Source organism: Vanacampus margaritifer, chromosome 2 (genome assembly GCF_051991255.1).
Source record: "Vanacampus margaritifer isolate UIUO_Vmar chromosome 2, RoL_Vmar_1.0, whole genome shotgun sequence".
In the NCBI taxonomy this organism is placed as follows: Eukaryota; Metazoa; Chordata; class Actinopteri; order Syngnathiformes; family Syngnathidae; genus Vanacampus; species Vanacampus margaritifer.
Window position 1 is genome coordinate 21456568 of NC_135433.1, and position 26977 is coordinate 21483544.

The 26977-nt window shown below is 41.8% G+C and overlaps 1 protein-coding gene across 3 annotated transcripts in view; it reads left to right on the forward strand.

Annotated features, from left to right (window-relative positions):
* The window catches only part of LOC144042733 (E3 ubiquitin-protein ligase rnf213-alpha-like), a 53861-nt gene that overhangs the window by 12637 nt on the left and 14247 nt on the right, over positions 1-26977 (forward strand). For 2 of the 3 annotated variants that reach the window (XM_077555640.1, XM_077555641.1), the window contains exons 15-44: positions 215-313; positions 400-522; positions 1613-1796; positions 4857-5030; positions 5118-5270; positions 5351-5967; positions 6425-6584; positions 6669-6886; positions 6992-7129; positions 9236-9403; positions 11151-12351; positions 13952-14133; positions 14209-14364; positions 14442-18038; positions 18130-18254; positions 19111-19227; positions 19298-19422; positions 19505-19627; positions 19693-19760; positions 22477-22633; positions 22706-22841; positions 22919-23101; positions 23629-23759; positions 23832-23989; positions 24076-24282; positions 25234-25421; positions 25488-25596; positions 25673-25773; positions 25865-26053; positions 26660-26826. In XM_077555640.1, coding sequence (XP_077411766.1) covers positions 215-313; positions 400-522; positions 1613-1796; positions 4857-5030; positions 5118-5270; positions 5351-5967; positions 6425-6584; positions 6669-6886; positions 6992-7129; positions 9236-9403; positions 11151-12351; positions 13952-14133; positions 14209-14364; positions 14442-18038; positions 18130-18254; positions 19111-19227; positions 19298-19422; positions 19505-19627; positions 19693-19760; positions 22477-22633; positions 22706-22841; positions 22919-23101; positions 23629-23759; positions 23832-23989; positions 24076-24282; positions 25234-25421; positions 25488-25596; positions 25673-25773; positions 25865-26053; positions 26660-26826 — 9454 coding nt within the window. The remainder of the gene's footprint in view (positions 1-214; positions 314-399; positions 523-1612; positions 1797-4856; positions 5031-5117; positions 5271-5350; positions 5968-6424; positions 6585-6668; positions 6887-6991; positions 7130-9235; positions 9404-11150; positions 12352-13951; positions 14134-14208; positions 14365-14441; positions 18039-18129; positions 18255-19110; positions 19228-19297; positions 19423-19504; positions 19628-19692; positions 19761-22476; positions 22634-22705; positions 22842-22918; positions 23102-23628; positions 23760-23831; positions 23990-24075; positions 24283-25233; positions 25422-25487; positions 25597-25672; positions 25774-25864; positions 26054-26659; positions 26827-26977) is intronic. The other variant, XM_077555643.1, reaches the window with a different exon arrangement.

Consider the following 26977-nt stretch of genomic DNA (forward strand, 5'->3'; position numbering starts at 1 on the left):
CCTCGCAGTGTGTTGGGTTCTGCTGTAACATTTTACGAGTGGCAAGTCTTGGCCATTGTTTTTGCAGCGATTCCAAATCTGAATTTGCCCATGCATGATGTAGCGTTGGCGCTAACTACAGCCCATCAAATGCACATCTGAAAAATCTATTTCCAGATTTAAGACAAAAATACAATATATACAACAGTACACATATTGCATTTTACATCAACAGGTATGGAACCGAATACTTGGCATCCGCTTCAACAATAATAGGTGTGACGAAGAGTGGAGGCAGAAATTATCTTCGGATTTTGAGGGCAAGTACAAAAAGGTACAGTATATACATACTAATTGTGCATCATACTTTTTAGACTACAAAATAAGTAATAAATATATCCTTGTTATGTTTGGTTTTAGGCAAATCCTGTGGATCAGATTGAGTTTTACTGCACAAAAATAGAAGAACTTGATCACTCTCTTCAACACATCGCGCCTAGTATTGAGAAGTGTGCACTCGAGGCTGTTACGTCCATATGCCAGGTATCTGTATGTTCTCTTCAACACCTGCCACCAACTAAAATAAGATTAGCGGACGATGTGAGAACGCAGCTTGAAGGTGAAACAGCTTAAGTCTTAAAGTAATACACCATATATTAAAAACTAACCAGCTATTCTGAGAAATGGTTAATTTCAACTCTTACCTGAATAAAATTGTCAATTCATATTGAGAAATTATGATTCTCTAGTACTTTTTAGAGATATGTTTGCATTAGGTATGGTAGCGGCCATTTTTGGACAGTCATGTGATCATCGTGACGTATCGCGTGCTGTAAACGCATAAAATCACATGGCGTCGAATGACTAATAAGAAACTCAATAGTAATTGTTGCATCCCACGGCGGACATAAAATAGGGAATTATTACACCCTATAGCAATTAGCAACAAACCACTTCTTCAAAAGTATTACAGCCACGGAGCACTTGCCCAAAACTTGTCGAGACGAAAGTGAAGATGAAACTGTAGCCGATGATGAGGACGCATTCCTCCGCCTCGTAGCGAGTAAAAGTTAGGGACTGTCAACAAATTACATATTACAGGGTGACGTATGTGGTACTCAATTTAGCATTTACATACGTCAAACTGGAATATGTAATTTGTGGATGTTCCCTAACCTGCACAATAAATAACTTTTACTGGCTTGGCCAGCTACATGATCAGTCTGCTTACCCTACATCAGTTGACGCCAACCCCCACCACCTCACCCCCACAAGCAAGGACATAAAACCTGACATGCTAAGGATTACGTCAATCAGAATTGGCACAGTATACGGCGACAATAGATGACATTATTAATTTTTTGCCCATTATATCGTCAAAATTCACATTCAAATGAATGAAGACGGCTGTTGTTTGCGCGCTGGATATGTCATTGCGATCACTTTGACTGGGTAATGGCGCTGTCCATGTTATATTCTTCTTTTGATACTTAATCATATTCAGGTAATAAAATGCCAGCGGTATTTGCACATCCACTTTTATTCTTAATAAACACTACAAATACTGGAAAATCTGTTTTCCGTGGTATATTGCTTTAATGTCACTGTATGCTTGTCAAATGTCCTCATCCAGACCAAGTCTGAGGGCCAACTGTTTGAGAAATTCAAGATGAACGGCAGGTTTGTGAAACTCCTCTCAGCCATTGTCACAAATTCCTGGCCAAGGGATCAACAAGGAAATTATGAAGACAAAGAAGAGGTGGTCCTTCAGCACCTTCTCTCCTGGACAGCTGCCAGGCACATTTTCCAGCTATTTGGTACAGTTATCCCAACTTTGAATTCCCATGTCCACCATTAGCTAAAAAAAGACTATTACGGAGCATTTAAAAGATGTGTAAATCATCTTTTTGAGATTTACCGACATTAAAGCAAATTAAGCAACTGTTAATGCCTTGGTTATAGCACAAGCTCCTTTCACAGTGTGACATTTTCACATCGGAACCGTAACAGTTTGCCTCCGCAGAACAGTAGAAAGGTGTATGGGGTGTTATCCTTTCAAACAGTTGGTTCACACCACAGAATAAGGAATGAGAGCATAACCGTCAATAGGCGCCTTCGTTGGAGTCCGGTGAACCTCGGCAATTTCGGTGGCAGCCATTTTGTTTAATTTAAAGTAATGTTACACGAGATGCCGGTACCAGTAACGTACCTCGATGTTTCGGTGGCAAAAACGGCTCGGTATCCTTTTTTTAGCACTGGTATTTAAAAAAATAAATATGAGACAGCTTGCCAACTCATACACGCATGGCTGCCTGTCTACGATATGTGGAAAACGCCTTAAGCGACACGCCTCTTTATGCGTTTGTGCGAGAGGGCGCAGGAAGATGGCTTCACGCACTGAACACTGAAGCGCTCGCTGGCCGTCCACTTATTTCTATTAGTGTGTTTTCTTTTGCGATACGAAGAGGTGAATGCATTTAGGCATTATGTTATGTTTGTCTCACAGCAAGTTCTGTTGGTATGGTGTAGAAAGCAGTGAAGAAAACAAAGAACGTAATCTTTATGGTGCACCAACACAAAAGTTAGGTACACTCAAATTTTCGATTGCATCGCATTCAACACCACAGTTTTATAGGTTTACTCCTTTTCTAAACAAAATATCTAGGCAATATTGACTTTTTCATATGAATCACACTTCCACAAGACCGGTAACTTGGTGTAACCAATAATTATTAAAGTATTGATACTTGAAATATTCTGCGTCAGAGTGATGCTCATGACTTTTGAAAATATCAGCCCTTTACATTCAAGTTGTCAGCTGTTCTTATCATCTGCATCAATGATGACCAGAGATTCAGTGTATTGCCGAACTCCGAGTGTGATGGGTACCGATAACATATTCCAAAGCGCATTTTAAGTTGTGACTGAGCAGGAGTAGATGTATTGGTAATTGGTAAAAGGAGCGAGCGTGAAAACAGTCCACCAACCAGGAGCGCGGACGTTCGCACAGCTGAATATGCATAATGCATGCAGACAAGAAACATGAATCGATCTCCTAGCACGTCCACAAAACGAGTCCACCAATCTGTAGTGTGTGTTGGCACAACTAAATTTGCATATGACACTGACAAAAGTCGCTTGCCTCGGCGGCTTGGCTGGCGGTGAAACGTTGCAAGTCGGGTTACTTCCGCAAACACTGCAAGGTGATGTTGTTTTGGGTGTACGTTTCTCGGCGTGTGCTCTTTGCGCATGTGAGTCGCACCACGAGCGCGTTGCGTTCACATTAGATGTCGCATTTGTTTTTGTAATGTGAACGGTACATAAAAAGATCGGATTTAACAAAAAATCCGAATTGGGCATCACGTCCTGCAGTGTGAACGTAGCCATGTTGTTAGGTGTGTGGCTTTACCATCGTTATAATATATTATCGTTTTTAGAGTTTTAGAGCAATATTTACCAGGCACTTATACCATATTCATAATTTCATGGGTAACGATAAAGTTGCAAAATCTAGTTGTGGCCAACTTGTCGCAATAGCAAGCATTACATACTGCGTCGGATACGTTAAAATGAGTTTGCTCCCGAGTCCCAATTATTCTCTTAATTGTCAGTCACGTCATCTTCCAACTGTCATTTTTTTGGGAGATTTTACTCACAAATTGTGTTTTAATTCATCGTGCTATGTGCGGCAGGCACGTTCTTGAAAATGTGTTTAAACAACTGCACAAGGAACCTAAATAAGACAAATACAATTATTTATCTTTTGTTATTGTATTACTGCTTACCGTTGTCCTGTGTTGTTCATTGTTAAGAACTTTGTAATTAATTTGGTATTATCTACATATTATTAATATAGTAACTTGATTTTTTTTTTTTACTCCATTCTCTCTGGCTCATGTGTTTTAAACTCATGATGTTTTATTATTTGTCAGATTTTATTTTAATGAAAAATAACTGTTAAAGTGAATGTTCTTTTTTAAAAATTATGATTTTATTGTTAAATAAATTAACATTTATTACCACAAACAACAGAACAAAAGTACAAAAAATTGGTACTGTTTAGTACCAGTATTGATACCCCGGTACTGACAATTGGACCCGAACTGGTTCAAATGCGAAAGGTACCCATCCCTATTTGAAGGCAGTGCATGCTGTTTTTCAGCATCCATCCATAGTCCAATAAATCTAGCAAAAATGTTTGCAATTTCGCAAACAGTTTTTCTTTTTTCAGTTTTTGCCACAAAATTTTGATCATTTGAATTCGCCATCCCTTCGTCAACTTCATCCCTTCCCGCCCGTTTGACAAGTGCCCGACGAATATATTAATGGGTGAAATTTTGGTCAAAGTGCTTCTCATCGTTTTCACCCCTGACCTGTTTTCATGCATGACTTAAGCAAATATTATATATTTGGTACCGAGGTATACTGTAGAGTCATTAATTCCTTCCTCCCCTGTCCGTCAAAAGGCTGAGCGCACTGGTGCAACAGTTTATTTAAAATTTTTAGGCATACCATTGAGAAATAAGGGCACCTAGGCGCCCAAATTGGTCTCAGTCTAGAGGTCAGTACCACTGGACCATAGTTGTTTAGCTATTTAGGGTGGGGGCCTTTGGTACTGGAAGCAAACAGAGTGGTTTCCATAGCTGAAGGACACAATCTGGCTTGTGGGTTGTTTGTGGCCTGAGATGGTTTTCATGACACCGCTCACTCCACTGACGTTACTCAGCTCCAAGTCCAGCCCCTTCCTGTAGGAATGCACAATCTTGAGCTTTTTGTTGTCTGACTTCTTTGCCTTCCCAAGCGCTTTAATGACAGATGTAAACTAGGTTTTAATATCTACCCAGCCTAAAATGTGTTTTTCTTCTTCTCCTTTTCAGGTGCAGAGGAAAACCTTATTGGCAAACTCACTGAGGATGCCACACACAGAATCATTGATGCCATATCAACATTTAACACCATCAAAAATAAGTTCATTAATGGAAACATCACAGTGAAACTGCTCAGAATCCTTTTGGCGAGTCAAGCTGCCTTCCTGGAACTACTGAAGACTGGTAATAGTTGTCTGCTTATTACAAAAGACTGATGGAGGCATGTCAAGAAGACATACTGACGTGCATTGCGGACTGTGTCATCTCCAGACTGTCTTTCTGAGAATGAGCAACACAGAGATGCTGGAAAAATGGGAAGGCTTCTGAAGTGCAGGGAAGGAGAAGTTCAAGCTGTTTACAAAGAGAAGGAGCAAGTGGACGGCCTGCTCACAATGATCCACCACCTTGACGAACACGTGGCGAGTAAGAGGACCATGTTCAGTGTGATCAAACATTTGCAGTGAATGTTTTATTGTAAACGTTTATATCACTTTTCATTTCAGTTGATGTCCATGACATGAATGAGAGACACCACGTCACTATAGAGACAATGCCCCTGGATTATTTTATGGAAGTTCATCCATTTGACAAACTTCCCTCCTCTACGGCCGGTGTTGTGACTTACTTCAAAATGAATGAAGACCTAAGACACATGTCAGATGTCTTGTACACGTTCAAAGATAGCCACAATTTCATATTGTGCTGGAAGGAAGAAGGCAGACTGGCCAGTGAAGACTTCATGGACGACAATCCCGTTGAGGAAGAGCTACAGTGCGAAACGCTGACACTTGATGAGCTTTATGCAGATATTTTTATGCCTTGCTTTAACAATTACAAGAATATATACACACGTTTGAAAAATGGCAGTATTAAGCTGGAGGAGGTGAACCGGCTTTTCAGCAACTATAAGGGCAAGTATGCAGAACTTGCACGAGACTTGGACGTCATGTGCAAAATTGACATGTCGACAGATAAGCAGTGGATTCACACCAGGCTTCAACAGATTGAGCAATATCACGAGCTCCATCTGGGAGTGGCTGCAGCTGAGGTCATCATGGCGGTCAAAGAGACACTCTGCCTTCAAGGAGACTTCAGCGTGCTGGAGACACTCTTGAAAGTTGTAAGTCTGTCTACTTACTATTGCAATGGAACTTCCAAGGTAAAATACAATCCGATTAGAATTTGAATTTCGCATTAAAAATTATGGAAATAGTTTACAAATTACATGATCAATTTCTTAGTATACAGGTGCTCATCAAAAAAAAATGGAATATCCTCAAAAAGTTGAATCATTTCCATAATTCCATTCAAAAAGTCAAGTGATTAAGTGATTTCAGAGAAAAAAAATCTGGCACATGTTGCATATGGGCAAAAAAATAATTGGAACTAGGCTGCAGTGTGAACATAGCCTACAGTTCTCTGTTTTTATTTCCATTGGATCTCTGCTTTTGTTACACACTCCCCACCCAGCATTATGTTTCCAGTCACACCATAAATTCCACTGTATTCCTAATAACAATGAAATATTTGCTCAAGCTGTCCTGGACATTGTTTGCTTCATGGTTTTCTTCCCTCAGAGTCATACAGACTTGCAAGTGGCGCAGCTGCAGTGCATCGACAATGACTTGATCGGGGCTAAGAATGATCTGGTGGACATCACGGAGCCTCGTAGACTTTGCTTAAATGAGTTGACGCACAGAGGCCGCTTTGTACAATGGGTGAAAGAGGCACTGAAAGGTAACATTCATGAGTTCCAACTAAGCAATATCTCGAAGTTCATCAAGGCCAAGCAAAACATTTTAAAATGCTGATTACTTTCAGATCTCAAGGATTTGAAGGTTTTTGTTGACTTGGCTTCCATCTCTGCGGGAGAGAATGACATGGACGTGGATCGTGTGGCTTGTTTCCATGACGCCATTCTTGGCTACTCTCCCATCCTGTACGAGCTTCAGCCAGACTCCGGTTTTCTGGCCTTCAAGGAAGTTTTAAAGAAACTCTGGAGAGCTTTAGACAATGACAGCAACCTTCCCAAGAAAATGGTAATAGGGAAAAACAAAAGGTTTTGATTCAGTTTACGATTTCTCATTAAGGTTTATGGCCAGCTATTTATTCCACTACACTATAAAAAAAAAATGCTTCCGCAGCGTGACAGTGGCCACCATTTGGAATGGCTGAAGACAGTAAAGGATAGTCATGGCTCAGTGGAGCTGTCCTCTATGTCTCTGGCATCAGCCATCAACAGTAAGGGCATCTATCGGATCTCTGCACACAGTGGAAAAAAGGTAAATTGACAAAAAATGGATCTGCAGTTCATTGTATTTTTTAATGTGTATTTACTTTCATGCTGTAATGCCCATGGATGGATTTCAGAAATTTGGGGCCCCAGGCAAAGGTAGCCATGGGGCCTTTTGGAATGAGAAGACATATATTTTAAATAGGGATGTTCAATACTGCTTTTTTTTTTTCAGACCGATACCGATACTCAACTGTTGAGTAGTCACAGATACCGATACCACTACATAAAAATTCCCTCCTAAAAAAAGACAGATCATTTTAAAGGCAGACCAGACCTATAAATCCCAATATAGTATTCTTCCTTAAAATTGCATGACATACTTTTAGAACTCTGACAGCACATCCACAGTATAAGGCTTCTTATTCAGTGGTATTGTCAAGTGCTAATGTAGAAATTTGAGGATTTTGCCTGCTCCGCTGTATCGCTGAGGCAAATACCGCACTCTCTACTCAACTATTGTACAGTCCACAGCATAATCGAGTACACTACGCCCCCTTTAAAAAAATAACCCTTTAAACAATGTGTCAATGAACACAAAAACAATTTCCAAAACGATCCATCCATCACAAGACTAAATTTATATAAAATCTATTTAATCTATAACATTGAAAGTAAAATTAATAATATGGATCAGAGAACAACATTTTCAGTTTTACTCAAATAAGGGTGTTGCAAAAATGAGTACACCCCACAGAACGTCTCTGGAGCAAAGCCCAAAAAGCTCAAACTTTAGTCTACAAGCATCTACAGGTGAGTGTCATTATTCATTACACAGGTGTCAAGCAGACAGTGAATTATAAATGGGTGTCACTTAAAGAAAACACTTTCCCACTTGTTTTTGTATTCATTCAGATATTGTTTAAAATGTTACTTTTCAAAGTAAAACTCTTTTACGCTGAGCACTGTAAATTATGTTGCTGGTTACATATTTCAAACCCTTCCTGCTCAGCGGAAACCATATACCTCTAAAATGATGATTTAATGTTTAAAGTGGAAGAATACTCCTTTGCGGGGTGACTTCTTAGGATAAAACTTAAAAAAAGAAATCACTCTGGGCCAATTTGGAAAATGCTACAAAATACATGAACATTGTTTAAAATGTCCAACAGCACATGAATTCATTTAAAATGAGCTTAAAAATGGCACGTAGCCAGGGTAGTGACATACATTTCTTAAATGTTCTAGAAATAGCAGGCTACAATGATAAGGGGCCCTCCCAAGTTCGATGAGACGAAGAAATACTTATCAATACAGGGGAAATGTCACAAGTTACTCACTACTTTTGGGTCCCCAACAGGCGTCGATCTTGTTGCTGCTGCAGGCTGTAGGTCGCCATAGATGCAGTGAAAATATTTGTCATTTTTGGTAACTTGGTAATAAACTTTCATTTTTTTACATTCTCCATTCTAGTCTCGCTCACTGCCGTCACTTCGCGCTCTTCCGCTCTGTTCTTTTGCCGCATGCACATGACTGTTCCTTTTGTCGAAACTGAGGGGGGAAGAGACATACGATACAAGAAGCCTTCTGCTGGCATTTTAGCGAAATAATTTGGATCAAAAACATAAAACTATATTGGCCATTAGTGTATGAGGAATTTTATGGGGCCCTAGGCAACTGCCTAGGTTTGCCTAATGGTAAGTCCGCCTCTGGTAATGCCCCTCGCATGTTGAAAAGGAAAGTCACAATTGTGCTTTCAGCGATTTACTTGAAACAAAATCTGGGAGAGCAGTAAAACACATAAGCACCATGAGCACATTCATGGAGGAACTACTGTTGACCACAATTCATGCCGAGACAATCGCATTTAAACTTGACAATCGTTTTCGACAACTGGCCAACTTTCCCAGCTTACTGGCATCACACACCACCTCACCAGGGCCTGCCTCTTAAATTTACGTATCTATTACATTTATGCTAAATTATGCACTCTATTCTCTACATTTTGTATTTACATTTCTTGTGTGTGTTTAAGATTCAATATTTTTAAAGCATTCAATTTAATACAGTATGGTCTTTATATGACACAATTTCACCTCTTGAAGTGTGCCTGATAATTGGACTGGATATGTGAAATGTGCTTTTTGTGACACAGGTAAGTCTTGACACCACCTTGAAACTTGAGATCGTAGAGGAGGAGGAGGAGGAAGAGCATGAGACGCGCTACTATTCTCTGGAAGATGTGCGGGAGCTGCAGAACAAACTGATGCTCATGTCTGGGAAAGGCGATCAGGGACAGAAGGAAGTGAATTACTTTGCAGAGGTACTACATTTCTAAGAGTGGCTGATGAAACAAATAGTAGGGGCATCACACAACTGAAGTAAGCTTCACAAAAGGAAAACAATAGTACTTTTTATCATGGTCTAATGCAGGGGTAGCCAAGTTCGGTCCTCGAGAGCCACTATCCAGCCTGTTTTCCATGTTTCTCTCCACTAACACACCTGATTCATGATCAGGATCGTTGTCAGGCTTCTGCCAAGCTTGCTGATGAGCTGATCATTAGAATCAGCTGCGCTGAAGGAGGAAGACATGGAAAACAGGCTGGATAGTGGCTCTCGAGAACCGAACTTGGCCACCCCTGGTCTAATGGGCTTTCTGGGGCCGATCTGATCACGTGATCGGAAATCGGGCCCGATCATGTGGTTGCTGTCTCGATGGGAATCGGACGTTGTCTCCCGATCAGGACTCGGATAAATATGACTCGGATAAATATGAGGTTATTTTCATATAACTCTTTATTAAATCTGGAGTTACACAGTGGCACAGAGTAAGACACACAGCTAAGCGTGCGGCATGGCTTTGCTACAGTGACACTATTGGCTGAATGCCGCCTACAAGGAAATGGCTAAAGCTGATAGTAAATTATTATCATATTTAATGTGGAAAGCGGAGACGGTGCGACTTGCGTTATGTGCAAGCTAGTGAGCATTCCATGTGGCGGAAAGGATATAGATGCGTTGCACGCTTTCCCGCTGCACTTCACTGACGGACAGTCCCACCGCCATAAGGGGCTGGCGAATCTTAAAGTGCTTCATGCCCTCGGATTCGGGTGCAGACGTGCTTCGGGTACTCCCCGCGGATCGTGTTGAGGCGCCCGCTGGGACTCTGCACTGGTGTCTGTCGCCATTCAAAGGGACCCGGGCGCCTAGCTTAGCCAAGCCTAGTGTGAATCCGGAGAGTCGGATGTCCTTTGCTGGGTGGCCAATCCCGCCCGGGCCGGCAGTCTAGTCTGGTGCGAGTCCAGACCCAAAGTCAGGCTATGGTATGATTAAATACACTTGCTTGCTTGCCTTCAAATGCAGCCTTTTGTTTGTTGTGAAGTTGACACTCTACACCCCACCCACCCCACGCAAAATTTGAGGGAAATAGTCTGTTACGTTTGTGCCATAAAAAGTTTTGTTTGTGCTGCTACTGTAGAGCAGTTTTTAGCAATTATTTTTTCGGTCATCCAGAGTCCATCTAGCCCCTCATCTCCTGAAAAATGGACCCAAAATGACATAATTTGTATGTTCCTGTATTTGTGCTTGTTTTCACTGTATTCTTCTTCCTAAAGAAAAACAACATTCGGTTAGCCCATCAGTTTGTGTTAAGTAGCATGCTTTAAAGCTGCTACAGTAAGAAAAATTAATATACTGGCTAATAATAGCCCTTTGAGTAACTCATAGATGTGCCAAAAAAACAAAACAAAAGATTTTATTTAGTTGAACCACTGCTCCACTCACCATATAAAAAGTGTTGGGGTAGTTTTGATTTAAAAAAAATCTCTCTAATGTAATGCCGAGGTATCAGGTTCAGGGCTCTGAATCGGCCAGTCTTCAAAATGAGGTGACTCTGAATCAGATTCTGGTCCAAAAAAGTGTTATCGGGACATCCCTAGTTTTGTGTTGTATTTTTTCTTCCACCTGCCATTTTTATGATTAAGTTTAAAAAGAAAAGTTGCAAATTAAAAAGAATTTGGCTTGACAGGAGACACAGCTATGCCTAATCAATCCTTTTATTTTATTTTCAGGTCTTTGCCGGTGTTCAAAGACTAGCTGAGGCTTTCATTGCTCTCTATGCTGCTGGAAATCCTCTGTTCAGGCACTGGGAAGCTGAAGTTCACTGCTGCTTCAATAAAAATCTCAGCATTGTGATGGACTTCAACCTGGATGATAATTGTAATCTTGTCACCATTGAAGGGTGCCTTGCTGAACTTTGCAAGAAAATGGAGAACTGCCTGGACTTTTGGATGGATTTTGTGGACAAACAGCGATCACAGCATTACTATTTGAACTGCTTGACAGCAGAGCAAATCTTCTTCCTATGCAACAATCTACCAAAAGAACATGGAAAAAGTGTGGATGATCAAGTTCTCATGATGCTGTCCTTTATTAAGTCCCACTGCACAGCCTCAGATGTATGTGGTGTCTGGCATGAATTTCAAAATGAAATTCTCACCCAACTGCAAGAACGACATGAGGAAACTGAATTCCAGGGGATGTCGGATCCATGTATGGAACTGGATCCTGATGTACAAGGAAATACATTTCAGAGGTTTGATCAGATATGGAATGATTACATGACAGACCCAAAGCATGTTTTCCCACACATTCTTGATATAAAAAGTCTTGGAAGACTGTTGGAAATGCTGGCTGAGAAGGAAGAGAGTGCTGAAGAGAAGGTTGGAAATTTTATAGAGAGAGAGCTCCCAAAAAGCATGGTAGCTGGGAAACCAAACCTCATTGTTTGCCCTCAGACGGCAGTGTTAACTACTTGCATCTCCATTTATATGACCAGCGAAGATCAACCACTCCCAACTTACGATGAGGTCCTGCTGTGCAGTTCCTCCTCAACTTACGAGCAGGTGGAGCTCTTTCTAAGACGTTGTCTCGGCGCAGGTTGCAAGAGGAAGAAGATCTACTGCCTGCTGTACGGGGAGCTGCTTCCGTATGATGTCAGTTCTAAAGTTGAAAAAAAATTTCAGCGTATGAAAGTGCAGTGCACGACAGACTACAGGCTTATTATACTGTGTAGCTCAGAAAGAGAACATGCCTACCTTCCATCAGCTTTCAGTCAGTACAAGTTGCCGATTATTCCTCAAACGTCAATGGCCAGCATCCAAAAGTACCTCCACCAGCATTATGTGGTCCCGACAGATCAACGCAGTGCAGCTGCTGCATTCAAAGATCGCCTCTGCGTAGGCACCGTCTCATCCAAAAGGGCTGGTGTTGGTAAGTGTATGGCTGTGTGTTTGGTTTTGTTCAAACTCTTTGGTTCACTTATTTTTGCACCTACATATATTGACCAAAAACTCTTTTAAATTAAGTTTTGACTACACAATTGATAAAAAAAAGAAAAAGAAAAGAAAGAACAATGCATTGAATTGATAAACCTACACCTGTTATTTCAAATAAAATCTAATGGTTCAGATTGAACAACAAAATCGGGTTGAAACAATTGGAAAGTCCAAATTGCTTAAGAGGTTCACAAACTTTTGAGCAGCACTGTAGGTGCATGTCCACTCTGAGAGTCACAATCTAAAATAAAAAATGGTCCTGGTGGTTCGGATCGGTGAAAATCAACGGGCTCTGTACAAGATGTGTTTTTCCCGAGTTTGTGAACTCACAAGTACCATGAGAATTCAGCTGGCAGAGCAAGGTTAGGCAAGAGGTTGTTGACCGTAATCTTGCAATGCATAGCCCTGTTCATCTTCTCCTTAATATGGCACAGTCATCATTTCCCCTGTGCAGAAAAACAGCCCCAAAGCATGACACTTCTACCCCCATGCGTCACAATAGGGATGGTGTCTTTGGAATGGCACTCGCCCTCCAAAAATGGCAAGTGGAGTTAAGACCGAAACAATTCTATTTTGGTCTCATCTGGCCACATGACTTTCTCCCATGAGTCCTCTGGATCATCCAGATGGTCTTTGCCAAACTACAAAGTGCCTGGACATGTGCTGACTTAAGCAGGAGAACCTTGCGTGCGATGCATGATTTTATACCATGACGTCTTACTGTATTACAAATAGTAACATTTGAATTAATGGTCCCAGCTCTCTTCAGGTCATTGAGCAGCTCCTCCTTTGTACTTCTGGTCTGATTTCTCGCCTTTCTTAGCATCACTGATTCCCCACAAATTTGACATCTTGCATGGAGCTCCAGTCCAAGGGAGTTTGACCATCATCATTACCCTCTTCTGTTTTCTAGCAGTTGCTCCAACAGTTGTTGTTTTTTCTTCTTCACAAAGCTGCTTGGCATTTGCCATGTAGCCTATTTAACCCTTGTGGAGAGTTCTACCATCTTGTCCCTTTGGTTTTGGTAGTTGTACTCTTGACAGATTGTGAGGTGCACATGTGTTTTTATGCACCTAACAACCTCAAAAAGGTGCTGCTAAATTGGATTAATAAGTGAATTGGGGGTGGACTTTATGAAGGCATAGTAACAGGTCTTTGAGGGTCAGGATTCTTGCTGAATGGCATGTGTTCAAATACTTATTACCAGCACTAAAATACAAATAAGATCTTTAAAAAGCATACAATGTGATATTCAGATTTTTTATTTTACATTGTTACTCTCACAGTGGACAACGTGCACCTATAAGGAAAATGTCAGACCCCTCCATGATTTCAAAGTGGGAGAACTTGCAAAATCACTCCAAATATGCCCAGCGGGTACCTTAAAAAAAATAGTTCTGACAAGAGTGCATAACTGCAAGCCGGAACAAAGCATGAACAAAATAAAATGTATATTTCTTAATTTGGAATTGCAGAATGGTGCAAACTGTCAGCATTATCCATCCTTCATCTCATCATGGTTTTCAACATTTTAGGTAAATCACTTTACATCCAGAGGATTTACGAAACATTGAAGCATTCAGTTGAGGAACGCACCATGATAAAATGCATTCGCTTGATTGAACCCAGTGTTGATGAGAATGCCATCCTTCAGTCTCTTTTGGAAAGCGCTAAAAGGAACCAACTCACCATATTTCATTTCGACATTACTTCATCGGTAATTGTTACTCCTTTTATTACATTTTGTCTGCTGGTGGTATTCTGTTAATCAGTATTTGTGCTGTTTTAAAAGGTGAGGAAAGGTATCCACGAGTTTCTATTCAAGTTGTTGATTCTGCGTTACCTAATGGACTCTGAAGGAAACACTTGGAAGTGCAGTGATAAACATCTATATGTCATTGAGTTTTTAGAAGAAACTGTCAAGCCAAGCAGAAATGCTTCCGCTCAGGTAAGAGTTTTGACGACTCACATCGTCATCTGATGATACAGCTTTGTTTAAATTGGGCTTTTCTGTTGTCTACTTAGACTAATACACCAATCAGCTCATTCACAGACGTGTTCCCAAATATTCTTTGCTGGTCACCGAAAGACGTCCTGATTCTGGCAATGATGAAGGAAAAAGAGACCACTGACACCCCACTGATGGATGAAAAAGTGTTCAAGAGTTCAGCCTTCCAGCGACCATACCAGTATCTCCAAAGGTTTCATAAAAACATTAGTCTTGATCAGTTCAGCTACAAAACCAATGATGGTACAGGGTCGCATGTGGAATGTCTTCAGATGCTTCTCATATACTGTGGCATTCCGGATCCATCCTGGGCGGAACTTAGAAACTTCACTTGGTTTCTCAACCTGCAGCTGAAAGACTGTGAGAAATCTGTTTTCTGTGATGCAAATTTGACTGGAGACGTCCTCAATGGATTTAAAGTATTTGTGGTGGGTTTTATGATTGTCATGGCAAGGGACTTTGCAACACCATCACTAAGTATCTCCGACCAGAGCCCCGGCAGTTCACAAATAGACTTGAACAATGTCCAAGAAGAGGACTTGGCTCCTTTTTTGATCAGAAAGAGATGGGAAACGGAACCACACCCCTACATTTTCTTTAATGAGGACCACTCGTCCATGACCTTCATTGGGTTTGAGCTAAAACTCAATGTACAGAATCAATTTGATGCAATTGATCCAAAGTCTGGTAGGGTTATTAAAAAAAACGTTATGTCAAAGGCGTTGTTTAAAGGCCTGCAGCATCAGGGTGTCCCTTTTAACATCGACTTTGATAGCCTACCCAGATGTGACAAAATACAGCAACTATGCAATGTCCTCGGAATCAAGAACCCTTTTGACCCTGATCCGACATATGAGCTTACAACTGACAACATACTGAAGATGCTGGCGATTCACATGCGTTTCAGATGTGGCATACCTGTCATCATCATGGGAGAGACGGGATGCGGGAAGACAAGACTCATCAAATATCTGTGCGAGTTGCGCAGGAGAGGCGTTGCTACTGAAAACATGAAACTGGTCAAAGTGCATGGAGGGACATCTTCAGGGATGATTTATGCCAAAGTAAGAGAAGCAGAAGATATTGCTTTCACTAACAAACAAGCCCATGGGTTCGACTCTGTTCTCTTCTTAGACGAAGCCAATACCACAGAGGACATAAGCAGTATCAAAGAGGTACTATGTGACAAGACAGTCAATGGGGTCAGTTTGGCAGCCGGAACTGGATTGCAGATCATTGCAGCATGCAACCCTTACCGAAAGCACACAGATAAGATGATCAAGAGGCTAGAATCTGCCGGTCTTGGCTACAGAGTCCGGGCTGAGGAAACAGATGAAAAAATAGGCTCAATTCCTCTCCGCCAGCTCGTCTATAGAGTTCAAGCGTTGCCACCAAGCATGCTCCCTTTGGTGTGGGACTTTGGCCAGTTAAATGATAAGGCAGAAGAAAAATACATCGAGCAGATTGTGAAGAGAGTTGTGAAAAGTAAAAACATTCCTCAGGAGTACTTCGAATGCATTACTCAGTCTCTTTCTGCCTCACAAAAGTATATGCGGGGAAGGAGGGATGAATGTAGCTTTGTCAGCTTGAGAGATGTTGAACGTTGCATGCAGGCTTTTGTTTGGTTCCATGACAACCACACTCGGTTCTTTGCGGAGCTTAAAGAATTTGACAGTAATCAAAACAGGAAAAAACTACGGGATCAGAATGGGCAAGAGGAACGAGATCCTGTAATGTGGTCCCTAATCATAGCCTTAGGTGTGTGCTACCATGCTTGCCTTGAGCACAAGGGTAAATACAGACTGTGTGTCAGCAAAAGTCTACCGCCAGAGTACACTCCAGCAAAAATAAGGGAGGAAATCACACTTATGCAGGATTTACTCTTAAGTGGTGTGCCAATGGCTGATACTATTGCAAAAAATGCCGCCCTCAAAGAAAATGTCTTCATGATGGTTCTCTGCATTGAGCTCAGGATCCCACTCTTCTTAGTTGGAAAACCAGGAACATCAAAATCTCTGTCCAAAACACTGGTGGCAGATGCAATGCAGGGCCAAGCCGCCCACTCTGACCTCTACAAAATGTTTAAGCAGGTTCATTTGGTGTCCTTCCAATGTAGTCCACACTCTACACCAGAAGGCATCATTAATATATTCAAACAATGTGGACGCTTTCAGGAAGGAAAGAATCTCGATGAGTACATTTCAGTCGTTGTCCTTGATGAAATTGGGCTGGCTGAAGACTCCCCAAAAATGCCACTTAAAACTCTTCACCCATTATTGGAAGAAGGGTGCATTGATGATGAGCCACTGCAACACAAAAAGGTTGGATTCATTGGCATTTCCAACTGGGCGTTAGACCCTGCAAAGATGAACAGAGGCATATTTGTTTCTCGGGGTGATCCAGATAGGAAAGAACTGATTGAGAGCGCAGAGGGCATATGCTCATCTGATGTGATGGTTTTGGAGAAGGTCAGGGAACTGTTCTCACATTTTGCAGTAGCCTATATAAAAATTGTCCACAACCAAGGCAAAGGATTTTTCGGCCTGCGTGACTATTACAGCTTGATTAAGATGGTTAATGCAGTGGCCAAGTCATCCCAACGAAAGCCCACCATTAAGGAGGTCACCAAAGCCATATTGAGGAATTTCAGCGGCAAAGATGATGTGGATGCCATGTCTGTCTTCAATGAAAATTTTTGCATTGCGTCTGACCTGGAGAACATCAATGCCATTGAGTTTGTGAGAGAAAACATTCAGGCAGTTGGACATGAAGAAGAATGTCGCTACTTGCTGGTGCTAACCCGAAATTATGGAGCTCTCCAGATCTTGCAACAAACTTTTTTTTCAGAGATTGGCCAGCCAGAAATAATCTTTGGATCCAGCTTTCCAAAAGACCAGGAGTACACCCAAATCTGCCGCAACATTAACAGAGTAAAGCTCTGCATGGAGACTGGTAAAACTGTTGTGCTTCTGAACTTGCAGAACCTTTATGAAAGTCTCTATGATGCCCTCAATCAATATTATGTATACTTGGGGGGGCAGAAATATGTGGACCTTGGTCTTGGTACCCACCGTGTCAAGTGCCGGGTGCACAACGACTTCCGGCTTATTGTCATTGAAGAAAGAAAGGTGGTCTACAAACAGTTCCCAATACCTCTCATTAATAGGCTGGAGAAGCACTACCTGGACATCCAAACTGTCCTTACAACAGCGCAGAAGAGGCTTGTTGAGAAATTAAAGGAATGGGTCAGGCGCTTTGTTTCAGTCAGCAATCAAATTGACATGACTCAGACGTACAAGTACAATCCATCAGACGTCTTCATTGGCTATCATTCAGAGGCTTGCGCTTCAGTGATCCATCAAGTGATCAAAAAAAGCAAGGATGCTTTTGAAATCTCAGATGCCGAGCAGAGAGTTCTTCAAGAGGCTAAACTTGTACTGCTCAGGTGTGCCACACCGGATTCAGTGATGCGATTAGGCCAGACAGACCTTCCTAATGGTGAAAGTGAAGATCTTGCAAATGTCTACTTTGAAGATCAGAACAACACCTGCCTTCTTGACTTCATAGTTGCTCATACAAGAGAGGAAGTCCATCACGTTTCCTCCTTCACAGAGGTAATGTAATGTTAACATAGCAGTGCTTGATAACTCACAAATCTGTCAACCCTCTTTAAATTTACCCGACTTGTTGTTTTTTAAACCACAGGTTACAACATTTTCCAGACTTTTAACTGGACCCGACTTAAAACCATTGGTGCAAATGTTGCAAAGTGTTGAGCTTCTCTCACTTCAGCAGTTTGACACGGAACACTTCTTCTTGAAGGAAATCAGGTTTGTGGATAAAATGACTAACATGCTATTATCAGCACAGTTTAGCCATATTGGATCCGCACAATAAACAACTGATACAGTACAGGCCAAAAGTTTGGACACACCTTCTCGTTCAATACATTGCTTTATTTTCATGACTATGTACATTGTAGTTTCTCACTGAAGGCATCAAAACTATGATATAACTAATGAACACGGGGAGTTATGAACTTAACACAAAAAAAAGATGAAAATAATAAAATAAATATCTAAATAAATTGCCACCCTTTTCACTGATTACTTTTTTGCACATTCTTGGCATTCTCTTGATGAGCTTCAAAAGGAAGTCTCCTGAAAGGGTTTTCCAATCTTTAAGAAGTTTCCAGAGGTAAGAATGTCAAGAGTATGCAAAAAAGTAACCAGAGAAAAGGATGGCTATTTTGAAGAATCTATAATATAAAACATGTTTTCAGTTATTTTGCCTTTCTTTTTTTCGTTAAATGCATAACGACATCAGTTCATCATATTTTTTATGGCTTCAGTGAGAATCTACAATGTAAATGGTCATGAGAATAAAGCAAATGCATTAAATAATCCCTTAATCCCTTATTATAGAAAAGAAAGTAGCGGGAACCCGGTGCGGTAACACGTATTAAAACACCTGCGGCTTACAGTCGGGTGCAGCTTATACATGTGTAACAAGCTCGAGTATTCCCCAAATTTAGTTAGCACGGCTTATAGTCAGGTGCTCCTTACAATCCAGAAATTAGTGTACATAATATATATTGTAAGGATTTGTTGCAGGCTCTGGAAACTATCAGTTTATTCTACTTGTTAAGGTGAGCGTGACGGTCAGTAGAATGCTATTTTCTTGCAGAAACTTCCTTACTTCTGACAAAGAAAGCCTTCATAATGGACCTTGTCACAAGGTCCTTATCATTCAGAGTGAGTTCAAGGAGGCCACTCATAGTGCCCATCTCATTGCATCTGCAAAGTAAGCAAGCATCACTTTTGCAATACGCTTGGTTGTTGTACAATACTGAACTTTTGCTGCCCAATCGTAGATATTCGGCTGTAAATGAAATCACCAAGATCATTCAAGAGGGCTTGGACTGGAAGGTTTTTGTCTACTTCATCACCAGGCTTCCAAGAATTCAAGGAGGGACTTCCTATGTTGGATTCCATGGCGGTATGATCACTAAAACTTGTATATTTGTGCTTTTGGCATAAATAACCTGAAGAGTCATTTAAGCATGTCTTAACGTTGACAGATCCCTGGATTTCGGCGCATATAGATGACCTCAGACAGTCAAAAGACATTTTTACAGGCATTAGAAGCTTGCAAAGTACAGCAATTTGTCAACTGTTTGAAACAAAGATGAGCCAACCTCAAGGTCGGGGATATTAATTCATCATTGATTTAAAACGTTCTGTGTCGCTAAACACAATCTTTTTACAGTTCCGGAGGAAAGTGAGGTGGTTGATTCGTGTGACTTATCCAAGGACGAATCAGATACAAGAGAAGATGTGAGTATGCAAGGCATGTAATGCCAACGAAAGTTGCGTATGTAACTATGGTTCTATGAGTCCCGAACGACCGCCAGAGGCAGTGCTTAACAGCACAGAAATGCCTTCACACACGCGCACAAGAATACATGCCAAAGAGACATGTCACTAGTAGGGTTGGGCGGTTTGACGGTGATACGTTATCCCGGGGTGTCCAAACGGTGTCACTTTCATTACCGTCATTTAAATAAAAAAATAAAAAAACTGCATCGTATAATGACCTATTATCTCTTTCACTGCCACTGACGTTAAAAGACGGTTAGGTAAAAACCTACGGAGGGCCGTAGACGTTAAAAGACGTCATCCAATTTTTATTTTTTTGAAACGGGTGCAGGCAAGCCTTCCGCAGCTGTGGTGAAAGTTTCAAGCAGATCTATTGAGCCTAATGACTATTTTTGGCCCCTAGAGGGCAGCGATGACTCTCTTTTGACAAGATTGGGTGGGCGTCAGTAGAAGACGTGAGGCGGTGCTAGAGTGTTGAGGGGACATTGGCTGAAGAAGCCATAATGGCGGCCGCTTGCAAGCAGCTCACGGTCGAGCCGTTTTTTTCAAAGACATCGACCAACGATAAAGAGCACATTGATGACGACGATGATCATCATTGATGATGATGATGGTGACTCCGAGGTTGATGCCGAAGTTGGAAACCTTGACGCGGCGGCTATGACGACGTTATAAAACAAACTTTTTTTTTCTGATGAAAGATGAGAGTCCAAACTTTCATTTGGTAGTATGTGTGTTTCCATAGTCCAAACACATTTTCTGTGGACCTTGAAAGATCAGTCAAAATGCTTAAATCGGCTGGCACTGGCGACAACCCGTTTCTGAAAACGTCTGGCAGTGAAAGAGTTATGATATTAAACATAATTTTTAAAAACACATTTTTAGGTTTGTTTTCAAAATAGTAATACCAAGAGTTTAAAATTTATAGTAAGCCGTTGTTCATTTAACAGTCACATAACCGTTCATAAGACAAAGCGAGACAAAATGGCCAGTCGGCACAGCTTGGGACTTAAGTGGTTCCCCTAAAAAAAAATGCAACTGCTACAATCTGGTGGTCCCCTAAAAAAAAATGCAACTGCTACAATCTGGCAGCAAATATCGATGAGGCCTGTGTGCAAAATCTGCATGAGGACGGTAACGGTGTGAGATGGAGTATACTTCACATCTCCAGACTTATCTGAATCCCCCGCTCACTGCTGCAAAGAGATGAGTTTGTCGCAGAGTCCGCAAACTACTATTAAGCTCATATGACCTCCAGAAGCACGCAACAAAGTGATTTTATTTGTGCAAAAAATCAGTATGGGATTTTGTTTTTCGTCCAAAGACACAGTCTTGGTCTGAAAAAATTGTGCCGCTGGTTTTATAAATGTAAATGTAGTTTCAGTTGGTTAACATTATTATATATTTTTTTTTCAATCAACCGGCGGCACACGCAGGTGAGTGGATCTGTGTGTGATGTGGGGTGAGTGTGGGGGGCTGCGTGCGCATGTTTGTGTGTCGCATAGATGTTGAGTGTGCGCCCACAATATGGTCCAGTAAACCAAGAAACAGTTTATGAGTGTGTAGGACTGCTAGAGGGGAAACCGTTTAATAAACTGAGCTTGGCTTTGCGGCATAAAATAAGCACATGGCATACTCATGTCAGCTGCACACTTCAGCAAAAGTAGTGCTGTCATGGAGTGATAGACATTCAAATGCATCACACAAAAGATTATTACAAATGCAACCGGAACACACAGTGAACGGATCTGTGACCATTAACTTCTAGACAGATTGGCTGTCAGCGCAGGATAAGTCTTTAAAAAAAAAAAGTCTAAAATTAGCAACGGTATTACTGTACACCCCGGTGAAATCTGGAGACGGTAAAACGGTGTCAAAATTTGAATAACGCCCAACCCTAGTCACTAGTGACCCAGGACATGCATATAAAAGGCTATGGCACCCGGAAGACAGTCCCTCAGCACCAACTCGCGCCAACATGAGGGCTCCGAGTGACAAGACACTCTGGCGGTGTTGTTGTGTTATTGGACTTCTGTGCTTGCCATGAATTATCCATAACGAACACCATGTTCAAACATGAGGGTGTCCATATGTGCACTTGGCACCAGGACACCCTAGCCCGCATGTGTTGGACACTCGGGGGAAAGTGAGGGCCGCAGCTGTCAACTTATCACCATCTGCTGGTGTTTTGGCTCCGATGGTGGGGGAGGATGCCGGTCCGACTTGGTAGAACCAAACGTATTGTAGGGTCTGCTGGGAACGTATGGCAAAATCCCCTGTCAGAAAAAGTTTCAACACCCTCCTGCGGCAGAACTTCTCCCTTGTCCCGGGGGACATTGGGAGGGACTCAGAGTCAAGCCGCTGCTTCTCCACGTTAAGAGGGATAAGTTGAGGTGGCTCGGGCATCTGGTTCGGATGCCTCCTGCATGCCGGGAGAGGTGTTCCGGTCATGTCCCATCGGCGGGAGGCCCTGGGGACGACCCAGGACACTCCTGGCCTGGGAACGCTTGGGATCCCACCGGAGGAGCTGGTTGAAGTGGCTGGGGAGAGGGAAGTCTGGGCTTTTCTGCTCAAGCTGCTGCCCCTGCGACCTAGCCCCTGATAAGCGGTAGATAATAGATGGATGGATATGCTTGTTCAGCTTTTTCTTGACCACGATATTGTTATTGTGCAGTGCGATGATGACACTGTCTTGGACACCACAGCACTGGTGCGAAGCTGTATGCAGAGTGCAGTAGGCATGCTCAGGGACCAGCAAGGCCGTGGCTGCCGCAGCACTCAAAGACTTGACACACTTCTGATGCTTCTCAGTGACGGTGAACAAGTAACAGGTTTAACTATCTTGCTTTCTGGTTGTTTCCTGGTTGTCATCAGTGCCCTTAATGTTTCCTTATTCTTGGCAGGTGACTTCCTGCAAACTCTGAAGAGGCGTCTTTACTTAATGCTAGCGAGTGAAAGCAACTTTTCATCTGCCACAAGAGATTGGGTCATAAAGGTGGCTTCTAACATTGACGCCTTACAGGAAGGTGGTACATTTTGGTGAGTGGCGTCCCTTCACAGTAAAACATTTCTGTTTGCCTTTTAAAGTTTTTAACCAATATTTTGGGGCGGTACAGCCATTCTTTATGGAAACGCATACAGGCTGTGGTGACCCCTGTCTTGGCTCAACTGGTTTCAGTCATTGACACTGACAAAAACCTGGACATCTTATTGAGAGACTGTAGTCCCTCTGTGAAGAGGCTGTGGTTACACATCTTCGCCGATGACAAGTTGCTGGAAATTCCACAGCCATTACTTGAGTAGGTTGGAAGCACTAATGGACACAATAACCTCCAAAATGGAACACGTCAGAGGTCAATCTGATTAAACCAATAAATCAATCAAGTATTTTGAATAATTTGTACAATAAGCAGAAGTTTTCACCATTTCATAATCCGTTCGTACTCTAAATTGTGTGCAAAAGTTAAAGGAGACATACTACCAGTATGTGGTTTTCACAATTCAAAACAGTTCCAAGGTGTTTTAATAACATGTTTTAGACTTGCAATGTCAAAATACTCCAGACTTATAAAAATTATGTAATGGACCCTGTTTATTGCGGGGGAAAATTCCAGAACCAATTGGCAAAGCAAAGAGAACAAAATCAACATCGAGTGATCAAAATTCGACTCTCATTGGATCTACAAATGTTTGACAGCCTTGGAGAATTATTGTTGTTAAAGTGCAGTATTTTATTTTGAACATGTCAGCAATTTTGGAACGTTCAAATCTGGGATCTCTTTTTGCACACTGCACAAATTTCTCAGCGACTTTCTCCCTCTAACAGCTCAGAGACGAGAACAATTCTTGTACGAAACTACTTAGCCGAAGACAGGGACTTTACCTTCAGCATGCCTTTCAGTGGGAGGATCAAGGACTACTTAGAGGATCTGTGGGTTCATGCGCTTCAAAATGAAGGTAATGGCCTACTGCAGAAAAATTGTTTTTTTGGTCTTTTTACTTTAATTAACCATAGATTTTACTTGTTAGGTCATACTCAACAAAGATTCCTTGAATTCTTTTCCAAAACGCCATTGGGACAGTACATCGCGAAAGACACACCAGATATGCAATATGAGTTCTTTCATCTCTACCTGCGGGACTTTCTCTTCTTGACTATGAATGTCGCCCGTCAAGAGGATCTGGAGGTTGATGTATTTGCAATATTGATGACATCTGTTTAGTACAAAGTGAGCATACACATGCATTCATCCTTGCTCTTTGCATGCTTTAGCTACTGCATAAAGCTTTGATCAGCTGCGTCAATGAACTGCGCTTGCAATTGGGTGCATTGGACACGGTTCCAGCACTTCCATGGGTCCATGCTGCCTACCACAAGTCCAAGAACCGACTGCAGAACCTCTCCAGAATGGTCTGCCTTGAACCACATGTGACCGCTGACCTCTTAAGGAGTCCTGATTTCAGCAATGGAGATGAGCTGGTGAGTTTTGTATTTTTTTGCTGTGTGTAGTAACAGGTTTATCACATTAATTTCTAGACTCATTGAATAAGAGAGATTAGTAAGCACTATCAGCTGTACAGAAAATGTACTTGTGTAATATTATTGTATATTGTTGGAAATTGATTTGTGATTTTAATGACTCATTTTAGGCTGTCTTTTACATCCGCTCAAGGGACTGCCAATGAAAATTTGCTGGACTCGGCTAACTTGGGCACATTTACATTGTAAAATGTTGATTAATGTGCATTGTCCCTTTTTAATTAAATACATACATTCAATAAATTCAATTCAGTGTTTTCTAACCTTTGTCGAGCACCTTATCTCTAGATAGAGGCCAGAGGAAACTCATATCGGCCACTTGTGTCCACGATCTTGTTCCTTGAGTCGTGACCCGCTGTTCATGACCTTAGGTGAGGTGGGGATGTAGTTGACCGGTAAATCAAGAGCTTTGCATCTCAGCTCAGCTCAGTCTTCACTTTACTGTCAATCTCCAGCCCAGTCTACCAAACTCGTGAGCCCAAGATACTTGTTCCCCTTCCACTTGGGGAAGCTTCTATTCTCGACCCAATGAGGGCTCCCCATCCTTTGATAACTAATTCTCATTCCAAATGCTTCACTAGTGGCCTCTGCCACTAAACCGGACCTCTTCAACGCATTGGCTGCCCCTAGAAAGTCTGTCTATAAAAAATCTCAACAGAATTGTTAACAAAATACTGCCTTGGCGTTGGCGGAGTCCAATGTTCAGGAGCTGGACATTAGGGCCACATCTTAAGGTGTTAGTGAAAACATAAAAAAAATACAACCATGCATTAGGTGCATTTTTCAACAAGTATTCTTAGTTGCATTTTATGGAAAAATGTGCATGTAGATGGGTTTGCAAATGGTGTTTCATGAATGTGCAGCGTTTGCATTGATTGCACTGTCTTCAAGGTGCTTGATGTGTATGCCGCTTTGGCTTGCCTGGAGTACCTGGAGCCCGGAGTCCTGGAGACGGATGCCCAAAGACAAGCATGGGTTAGACGTGTAAACAAACTCAGGTTTCCGATTGAGCTGATCTGCTCGGAGGACAGTGTGAGAGGTTACCAAGACAGGAGCAAGACGATTGCCGGCATTGTCCGGTAAGTCAACATTTAACGAAAGGCGCTTTTGAACAAAAACATATTTTTTTTATTCCTACTTCTCAGAAATAGGTGGAATCGGATATTTTCACTGTCCTTGTTTATGGAGCACTTTGAAACCTGCCAGAGGGAAATAACATCTTTAGTTCTGAAACACGGGCGACTTCTGAACCAGGTTGGTTAGGGTTTTATGCCTGTTTAACAGATGACATCAGGCACCATAAAAAAAGAAATTAACTTTTCTTTCTCAGGCTCTAGAAAGCAATTCTGATCTGAAAAGTCAGCAGCCGTTTGAGGTGATGATTCGCCTGCTGAAAACCTGCAAAGATGAAGCTCTCGAAGGAATCTTCAAGTACATTTTAGCAATGATTGCTCATAATCAGTCTCTTCAATTGTCTTTGCGCTCTACGCCATCATTTTTCTGTCATTTTGACTGTGTCCAGGTTTCGTTCTGTCCCGTGGTGCTTACTGTGTCGAGGAGACCCACAAGATCCCGTCTGTCTGCCCTGCGAGCACATCTTCTGTGCCGCATGCATCAAAAAGTGCTTGGTCCCCTGTCAGATGTATGTCTGTCCCCACTGTAAGCAGGCCGTTCCTGATGACTTTACCCCTGTTCCCTCTGAGGACTTACGGTTGGTGAAAGTGGATTCTTTTTTTTTTAAAGACCAATGAATTAATTTGACTTCACAACATGAGTTAAAATTTAAAGCCCCAGTGAAATGAAAATAAGTTCTAAAATATAACACACCACAGGAAAAATGTTGTGACAACACTGCCATGTTTGAATGCACACTCACAGCTAACAACAAGGCACTCTAAAGTGGCTACACCAGCAGACTAGCCAAAGAGAAGATGCATTTTCAGGATGTAGGCATAGCTAACTAGCTAAATGTGTGCCACATTTGCGCTGGATAACTGTTTATATGAACAATGGTGCCCAAGTTCTTATAAAGTGAGGGAGGGGCATGCCAGGGCCCAAGTGTGTCACTGGCCCTGTTTTACCAATGACCCCCCCCCCCCCCCCCCCCAAAAAAAAATAAAGAAAGAAAGAAAGCTACAATAGTAAATAGTGACAGTTTAACACTATAGCTCAATGACTGAGTACTAGATAATTCTAATTCTTTATGATTTTTTTCAGCAGTTATTTCCCAAAATGTATAGAAACAAAAATATATTTTTTTAAACAACCGTACACGGCATGCCCTGCTTCCATTGTCCCTCTGGTACTTTCTGTGCAGGTATCGGGTTGAACAACACGCTTTATTCAGGAGTCAGTGCAACGCTTTCTTCATCGACTTGGTGTCTAGTGTGTGCTTCAAGGGCAACTCTCCCCCATGCCCAGCTGTCATCCACCACTTGCTTTCCTTTCTTATGGTGGAAGCCAGTGCTGCTCCTATTCTTAATGGTACCTATTTGCTTGTGTACTGTATGCATTCAGGTTAGGGGTTTTCAAGATCCACAATCATATTTCCTCAAATAGTACAACATACTCTGTTAAATGCTGTCACCACACTATACTGTACACATGCATGAAAATGAACACTTGATTGAACTAA